This window comes from Arachis ipaensis, chromosome B04, assembly GCF_000816755.2.
Source record: "Arachis ipaensis cultivar K30076 chromosome B04, Araip1.1, whole genome shotgun sequence".
Classification (NCBI taxonomy): Eukaryota; Viridiplantae; Streptophyta; class Magnoliopsida; order Fabales; family Fabaceae; genus Arachis; species Arachis ipaensis.
Window position 1 is genome coordinate 132,029,646 of NC_029788.2, and position 9,397 is coordinate 132,039,042.

At 32.5% G+C, this 9,397-nt stretch overlaps 1 protein-coding gene across 1 annotated transcript; it reads left to right on the forward strand.

Moving 5' to 3' along the window:
• LOC107635637 (protein-tyrosine-phosphatase MKP1) lies at positions 4,013–8,017 on the forward strand. The gene is made up of 3 exons (XM_016339160.2): positions 4,013–7,033; positions 7,140–7,325; positions 7,802–8,017. The coding sequence occupies exons 1-2, from the start codon at positions 4,550–4,552 to the stop codon at positions 7,194–7,196; spliced, it is 2,541 nt and encodes an 846-aa protein (XP_016194646.1). The 5' UTR covers positions 4,013–4,549; the 3' UTR covers positions 7,197–7,325; positions 7,802–8,017.

The window sequence follows — 9,397 nt, forward strand, 5'->3', positions numbered from 1 at the left end:
AAAAGAAAAGTATAGGGTACTAATATACTATCTGCTAACTTATTACCAACAATAATTAATTATTATATTTTAAACACATGTATAAAAAAATACATCTAGAAAATACATCTATAAAGACACTTTCATTAGACACGGTCATAAAAAAAAATATTTTTATTAGACACATCTATAAAGACATTTTTATTAAATACCGTTATAAATCAGAATTGACAGAAGTTGGTAGAAATACTGTTGATAACGTAGCGGGATTGTCTTTAAAATTGCTTTTAGAGATTAAAATGTTGGACTAAAAAATCCCTTACAATATAAGTACAACTTGAACTATTTTTTTTAGGTGAAAACTCAGGTGCAGTCGACTTCTGTGAAGTTGATAATTGAGAACTATTAGATGAAAATTTAGTCAAATCAGTTAAATCATCTAACGACTCTCAATTATAAACTTTACGTGAAGTCGACTGCACCTGAGTTTTCATATTTTTTTATTAAAGAAACAAGGTATTTGTCACATAAATATTATTATAAAAAGAGTAATGAATGATATGGGATAACACATGCTACCTGTGATGCAGCAAAATAGTGAGAAGTGAAATAATCTTGGATTTAATTTAGTCATTGCCCTGAACCTGAAGAACAAGGCAATTGAGTGGGAACACTTGTCTCTTTTTCATAATGTCTAGATTCACTGCTGGTCCTCCCTCATATTCACGAGTAGTTGATGCTGCTTAATTATGTTGCAACAACAATACCAATGAAATTAAATAACTACCTCTTTATAGATAATAAAACTCTGCATGCCCATGTCATAGATTGTCATAAAGGAATATTGATTCCTCCAATTATGTAGATTGTTATATTATATATATTTTCATGATATTAGTTTATATATACTTGCTAATTGACACGTACAAATTGTTCAATAACTATCTGGATTAACGAAAATCTTTAGGGGATAGAAACTTCTAATTATTTACAATTTTTGAGTTGAAGGAAAGTAATATCTGAAAGAGATTTTGATGATAAAATTAGTAGTTAGATAAGAGGTATTAAAATTATGATAGATGACATGTTTTTTTATGGACGTTCTACCTTATATATACATTGTATATTTTAAAATAATTTATAATTTATTATTAATATCTGAAAGAGATTTTGATGATAAAATTAGTAGTTAGATAAGAGGTATTAAAATTATGATAGATGACATGTTTTTTTATGGACGTTCTACCTTATATATATATTGTATATTTTAAAATAATTTATATTAGATTATCTTAAATTTGACGAAATACAATTAGAGTTGAATATTTTTTTATTTAATTATATTTATATGGAGGTGCATATATTTAGATGAATAAAATATTTTAGATTACTGAAACATAACATAATAATTGATGTATGAATCAGATGACAGATTTAGCTGCTTCTTAAAAGTTGTACGGACTCACAAAAATTTATCTTTTAACAGGTATATTGATTCATCGAGATTCGCTTCTTAAATGTTACATTAATTTACCGACATCAGTCTCTTAAAAGTTACAGCGACTCACTGAAATCTGTCTCTTAAAACTCAATGATATCTTCCTCTTAACACAACAGTTAAGACATGAATCAGATGGTAGATTTGGCTGTTTCTTGAAAGCTGCACCGACTAACTGAAATCTGTCTCTTAACAACTATATTGACTCATCGAGATTCGTTTTTTAAAGGCTACATTGACTTACTGAGATCAGTCTTTTAAAAACTACACTGATTCACTGAGATCTACCTATTAAAACTCACCAATATTTGCTTCTTAATACAACAGCTGAGTCATGAATCAAATGACGGATTTGGCTGCTTCTTAAAAGCTACACTGACCCACTGAAATCTGTCTCTTAACAGCTGTATTGACTCACCGAGATATGCTTTCTAAAAGCTGCACTGACTCTTCGAGATCTGTCTCTTAAAACTCACAGAGATCTGCCTCTTAACACAATAGTTGAGGCATGAATCAGATGACAGTTTTGGCTGCTTTTTAAAAGTTATGTCGACTCACTAAAATCTCTCTTAACAACTATATTAACTCACTGAGTTTTACTTCTTAAAAACTGCACTGACTCATCGAGATCTGTCTCTTAAAACTTATCGAGATCTACCTCTTAAAAATTACATCGATTCACCGAAATATAATCATATACTAGAAAATTATATGACAAGGCATGAATGTAACCCTCATTAGTGCATCTAAAGATTGTGAACCCACAACTTTGTATTAAAATATATGTATCTATATATAGTATGTCATAATACACATGTTGATGATCTAATCCATAGTATCGTGTCATTAACATTTCCATGCCATTGTGGCAAAGAGCTACACATATCATATCACTACCAAACTCTTTTGTTTATTATATATTTAAACATTCTATATTAGTTTGATACTAATATGAGATTCTACTATTCTAGGAGACTCTTAAAATAATAGTTTAGGAAAGTACCTAATAACATAAGAAAATTTTCAAGTGTATAATATATATTAGATCCATTTTTTTATGGTTCTGCAAAATTAAGGTAAATCACTAAAATAAGTCAAGAGGATCAAATAATTACATGAATAAGTCAAATTAAAAATTGGTTCATGAATCAATTCGTTCACATTTCTATATAGTTTGAATTACCCTAATTCGAATTTCATCTACATGTATAGAATTCGAATTAGGTTGATTCGAACTATATAAAAATGTGAACTAGTTGATTCATGAAAAAAATTTTTATTTGACTTATTCGTGTAATTTTTTGATCCCCTTAATTTATTTTAATGATTTGCCTGCAAAATTATTTTGTTTGTGTCAAAGGAGAAGCGCATGGGTAAAATCAACCCTCATGCACTCATGTTAAGAAAAGAGACAAGGAAAAAAATAATAATAAAGGTCAATGAAGAAATGTTGCAATTTTTGGTCTTGGATTCAAATAATTTTTATGATTTACCAATAATGTATAACAATTGTGTTATATAAATACCAAAAATAAACTATGAATCGCTTATCCATATAGAATATAAATTAAACTACGAAGTATTTATTAAAATTATGTAAAAAAAAAAATACGCCAACAAATGGTGCTAATTTTTATAATCAAATGTTGGAATTAGTAAATTTTTTTGAAAAGATATTAGTAATATTAGTTCACAAAAGTTCACTAAATAAATGCATAAAATAAATTAAATTTCTAACTATATATGCATAAATTTTATCTCTACAAAATATAAATATAACTTTCCTTGAACCTTGAAAATAACCTCTACGAATGATGTTTTGCAAACAAAACCAAGGAATAAATTGATTGTTTCATATGAAAGTGAAGGTTTTTCATCATATGGGTTTGTATTATTAGGGTTTGAATTTACATTGCAAGACAAATCATTTTCATCATCACTATCTCTCAACTTTTTAGATGGTCAAATTTTCACAATATACCACAATCACATCTTTACTTAAGACAATTGTGTTTCAATGATGTTTAAGAATTTGCAGAAGACTTGGGTTTTAAATATTAATGACCTTTTCTTTTTCCTAAGTGAGAAATAGTACAAGTCATATATATATAAAACTCTAATTTTATAGATAAAATTTAATTAAAAAATAATACTATATGTTTAAGTCTTTTTGTTAATTAATTAAATTTGTTTAACATCATAAAAATTAATTATGACTAATATTATTTTAAATTTTATTATTTAATTTAGTTGGACTAAATTGATAAAAAAATCTAAATACGTAATATTATTTTTAGGTAGAAACTTAGGTGCAGTCGACTTCACGTAGAGTTGATAGTTGAGAGCCGTTAGATGGTTTGACTAATTTGACTAATTTTTTATCTAACAACTCTTTACTATCAACTTTACGTAAAGTCGACTGTACCTCACCATCTTATTTTTATTTAAAATCAGAATTTAGTAGTTAAGAAATATAATTTTTTTTTTAAATTTCATTTTAAAGTTCTTCAAAGTCCCACTCAATATACAAAATACACTATTTCACTCATCATTCTCTTCCCTCCTCTATTTCTCTTATAAACACACCACTTTCCCCATTTTCCCTTCTCTCAACTAAGAGTAACACCCTTCTCTAAATTTCAGTCCAAATTCCAAAATTCCCTTTTGTTATGTTCTTCGCTCAAATCCCTAATCCTTTCATTCTTATCTACATCAACAAAAGATAGAAAAAAATGGAATAAGAAAAGAAAAATCTCATCTTTATCGTACCCATGGGACGGTTCCTTCCCTTTACCAAATACCCTTCAACAAAATTTTCAGTTGAAGATTTCTGACTCGGTTTCCATTGATCAATTTTCTCCTTGTAACCTAATTTCCCGAACCCTAACTGGGGTTCTGTTTTTCTCCCCTATTTTCAAATGCAGAACCCTAATTGGCTCCGATTCCTTAAATATCGCTTAATCCCTAACTTTTATCCATAGCAGAAAAAAAAACCTGAAAATCTAACTGCTAGGGTTCTTCCCCCGACATATCTTACTAAGGTTTTCACAAAAATCCCTTTTTTCTTCTCTCATGGTGGGAAACGACGATGCTGGTGACCGGAGAGTGTTTTGGAGGTCGGCGTCGTGGTCCTCCTCTCGCACCGGCACCGCTTCCAGCAATAACCCATCCGGTGAGGCGGATCCAAATTCCTGCGGCGGAGACACTGTCACCGGCCAGAATCGCAAGTTCTGTCCGCCGCCACTTACGCCGCGATCGCAGCAGAGTTCCAAGTCCCGGTCGAGCCTGCCGCCCCTCCAGCCGCTTTCGATAGCCCGGCGGAGCCTCGATGAGTGGCCGCAGGCGAGCTCTGATGACATTGGGGAGTGGTTGCCCCCGCAGCCGCCGTTGACCCCTGGTGGCGGCATGAGAGGTAACCCTGGTGAAAGGTTGAAACTTGATCTCTCCTCAATTCAGATGAACAATGATAGGAATTGCAATAATGGCAGTAATAGTAGTGGTAATAATAATAGTTGTAACAATAATGGTGTTAGTGGACTCTTGAAGAGGGATAGAATTGCATTTTTTGATAAGGAGTGTTCAAAGGTTGCTGAACATGTTTACCTTGGTGGTGATGCTGTTGCTAAGAATAGGGATATATTGAAACAGAATGGGATCACTCATATCTTGAACTGTGTTGGTTTTGTGTGCCCCGAGTATTTTAAGGCTGATTTTGTGTATAGAACATTGTGGCTTCAGGATAGTCCTTCGGAGGATATAACTAGTATCTTGTATGATGTGTTTGATTACTTTGAGGATGTTAGGGAACAAGGTGGTAGGGTGTTTGTGCACTGTTGTCAAGGTGTGTCTAGGTCTACTTCGTTGGTGATTGCATACCTCATGTGGAGGGAAGGACAGAGCTTTGATGATGCTTTTCAGTTGGTGAAGGCTGCAAGGGGTATTGCCGATCCGAATATGGGTTTTGCTTGCCAGTTGTTGCAGTGCCAGAAGAGGGTGCATGCAGTTCCTCTTAGCCCTACCTCTTTGCTTAGGATGTATAGGATGGCTCCACACTCGCCTTATGATCCTTTGCATCTCGTCCCCAAAATGTTAACGGATCCTTCGCCTTCCGCATTGGACTCCAGGGGAGCTTTTTTTGTACATATTCCCACTGCAATATTTGTTTGGATTGGTATGAAGTGTGATCCCATCATGGAAAGGGATGCCAGAGGTGCTGTTGGTCAGATTATTCGCTATGAGAAAGCGGAAGGACCCGTTAAAGTGATTAGGGAAGCTCATGAACCTGCTGACTTCTGGGAAGTTTTCTCAAGGTTCTTGCCTTTGATGGATAAATCTTACAGTAAAGTAGAAAGTTTCAAATCAAGTGCTAAGGTTCGGCCGGGTGAGAGGAAAGTGGGCTCCTATGATGTTGATTATGAAGTTTTCCAAAAAGCTATTGTTGGAGGTTTTGTGCCACCATTTCCATCATCAGAGGATGAACATGAAACCCATCTTCCTGCAAGAGAGAGTAGTTGGAGTGCCTTAAGGCGTAAAGTTTCCTCTTCTCATATGAAGGAGATTGTCACAGCCCCTAAGTCATCCCTCCCAAGGGTTTATTCCGATTCCATGTTGTGTATTCATTCAACAAAAACTTCATCTCCATCCTCATCATCTATATCATCATCTTCGCCCTCGTATATCTCTCCAGATTCTGTTTCTTCTGATTCCAATTCTCATTTGAAGTTCTTGTCAGAGGTTTCCCCAGATAACTCTGCAGTTTTGACTGCCAATCCAGTGTCTTCATCTTTGTCCAAGTTTTCTAATTTGACCCTGTTGCAAAGTTCTACTTCCCAACCAGTATCTAATAGTGCCGATATCTGTGATTTCAAGTTGTCACATCCTCATTCTCACCCAGCCCCGTTGCCTTTGAAAAAACCATCATCTTCCTTGGCCGAACGCAGGGGTAGTTTGTCAAAGTCTTTGCAGTTGCCTCTAATGAATGATAAAACAGAGGTAACAGATAAACCATTGCCTTTGCATGCTAATCGACAGGATGGGGTTCTTGAGAATGGCAACTTAAGCTGTTCGCAACCATCAGATAGTACATATAATTCTTGTGGAACTAACAATCGTGTCGAGGACACAGGCGCTAATTCAATTAATGTGGACTACAAGGATTCTTTGCCCGTTAGAAAGTCTAGTGAGTTGTCAATATATGGTTCCTCAAGTGGATACTTGAAGCCTACATCATCAGATTCACTTCATAATGGGGATGGCTCATTGCAGTGCAAGATATCCCAAACTCTAGTATACCGCTGGCCCAATTTAGAAAAGATCGAGACTTTTGGTGCAAGTCATCTGGAATCTAAAGCTGCTTTTGTTGTGTTCTCTCCAACTTTTGATGTCAATGAGGGAAACATTTTATATTTTTGGATAGGGAGGTCTTTCAGTTGCGATGCTTCACGGGTTCAGTTAATCAGAGGTATGAAGTCAGATTTTGTAGGAGAATTTGACTGGAATCGAATTGGTTGTGATGTTCTTACACGGTTAAGTTTGCCGAAGAATACTATTGTCAAGGTATGCCTTTATCTCTCTTTTATCAAGTTTGACTTTTGTCACACCTTGCTATAACTATAACTCCTTTTTAATAACATGTTGATTGTTAAATTCCTTTTGTGAATAGGTTGTTAGACAGAATGAAGAACCACGAGAGTTCCACTCTTTGCTGAGTTCATTGTAGCGAAAGGATAGTAGCAGAGCCCTCGTCTCCAATAACTTGCATAACCTTTACTGCGTATGCAGCTGTGATTACCTACGTCACTTTCATTCTCTGATTTTGATCTTCCCTTGGGACAAGATATCAAGTGAGGTATTGATAGGCATCCTACAATCTCCATTACTAGTTCAAAATATTTTTCCTTAATCAATTAATCTTGATTTTTTATATCATGGTAATAGTTGTTTTTTTAAATCTTCTGTGTTGTTTATAACATGTTTAGAACTAACTTAACTATTCTAAACTTAGTTGCAAGTGTGGATTTTGAAATTCTTATTGAATCTCAATAGAAAAGACAAAGCTTTAGCATTGCTGGTTTAATTTTTTGCATGAAAAATACTAATGAACGTTTGCATGAAATGGTAATTCAAATGTATTTTGTGTTGATGGATAGTTTCAAGAATAACAACTTCATGTAACTATTGTTAATACTTATGTTCAGGGAGGGAATAATAAGTTTGCAGACAATCATGTCATTTCAAAATAATGAGATTGAGAGTTTTTGTTTTCGATTTAGAGAAATGATATTTGCACCACCAATAATAAACTTTGTTGCTTGTTGGTTGCAGGAGGTTGCCACTTTGCCAAGTCCATGATCCTAGTTCAGCTTATTGTACAGTGCTTTTACACCTTCAATTTGGACATTTATGTTCTGCATATAGAAAATTCTTGCTTATTCACATTTATTAGATTTAAAGAAAAATGTTCATGCTTTCTCTCATGATGCTTTACTTCATATATCCCTGAATCAGGAATTTCTAGATTCAAACAAAGAGATTGGATGATATCACACTCCTTAATAGCTAGTCAAGTAGTCATGGTATTCTAAGAGATTTAAAATGTAAAGGAGAAAAAAAGAAACTATGGTAAATTTTTTTTTTTAAAATGGAAATACCTTTTATGATACAATGAAATGGCAAACATGACTATTAAAAGGGAAAAATTATCTTAATGCTGCAAATAACAAATGAAATAGTGAACTACCACAAAGGGACAAACTTGAAAAAAGTGTGTTGTGCATAGTAAGATTTAATTATTATTTTTAATCATGAAAGAGACGAAAGTTGTATATTAATTTCTATTTATTAAAGATTGATTTAGTTAGACAAAATCATAAAAAATGGGTTGTTTGCTGAGTACTAGTAGTCTTGCAGATTACTGCTGTTTTTTTTTTCAGAGAAGAAAAATATTTTACCAATTATAAGAAAAGATAAAATTAAGTTTAAAAAAAAAAAGGTTCTATATTAAACTAAAAGCTAAGAGTAAATTTGAAATTTAATTACAAAAAATCTCGAAACTCGTAGAAACCGAGACAGATTTGAGCTTCTTTTGTTTCTGCATCCTTCCAGATTCTTACACTGGATAGAGTCATTTATAATAAAGAACAAATAGTAGCCATTTAACTCTCAATTTATATTTTGCAATTAATTGTATACTTGCATTACCGCTGACATCTCAATTTGAAGAAAACTAGGCACCGCATCATAAAGCGGTCATACTTAAATGCCAACTTGTCCTATTCTTTCGCTAATTTATACATACAACTATTTGCTACCTTAAATATATACCTAACACCATCACAATATTTGATTCAATGTTAAGAACAATAGTTAAGGCTGGGGTTGTTTACAGATACAAAACACTGAGATAATGATAGAGAGATATAAAATTGTATTTAACAGAATAGATATGAATAGAGATATTATATTTAGAGATACTGAATTAGTGTATTTTGTGTTCATCCTGATAGAAAGGACACAAAGATACTAACAAGGAACATAATTTATTTATTATTCTTTGTTAATTTTTTATAATTATATTTTTTATTATTATATTTTTTATCTTAAATTTTTTGAATGAAAAAAATAAGAATAAATTAAATTTTTATAATTTATTATAGTTTATCACCAAATAGAATACAATAACACAAAATTTTATATCTCTGTTCTTTATGTCTTGTTCTCAGTATCTTGTCTTATTCTATTCTCGAAAACAAACACAACTTAAAAGTTAAACACTTCGTAAAATTTGCTATATGTGCAATATATCTATATACACTGTAATATCATTTTACATATTTTAGTTATATTTGATTTAAGTAGTTGAACCAATCATTTAGGCTGCGTTTAGTTTTAAAAAAAAAAAGATATTAAGAATATTAAGAA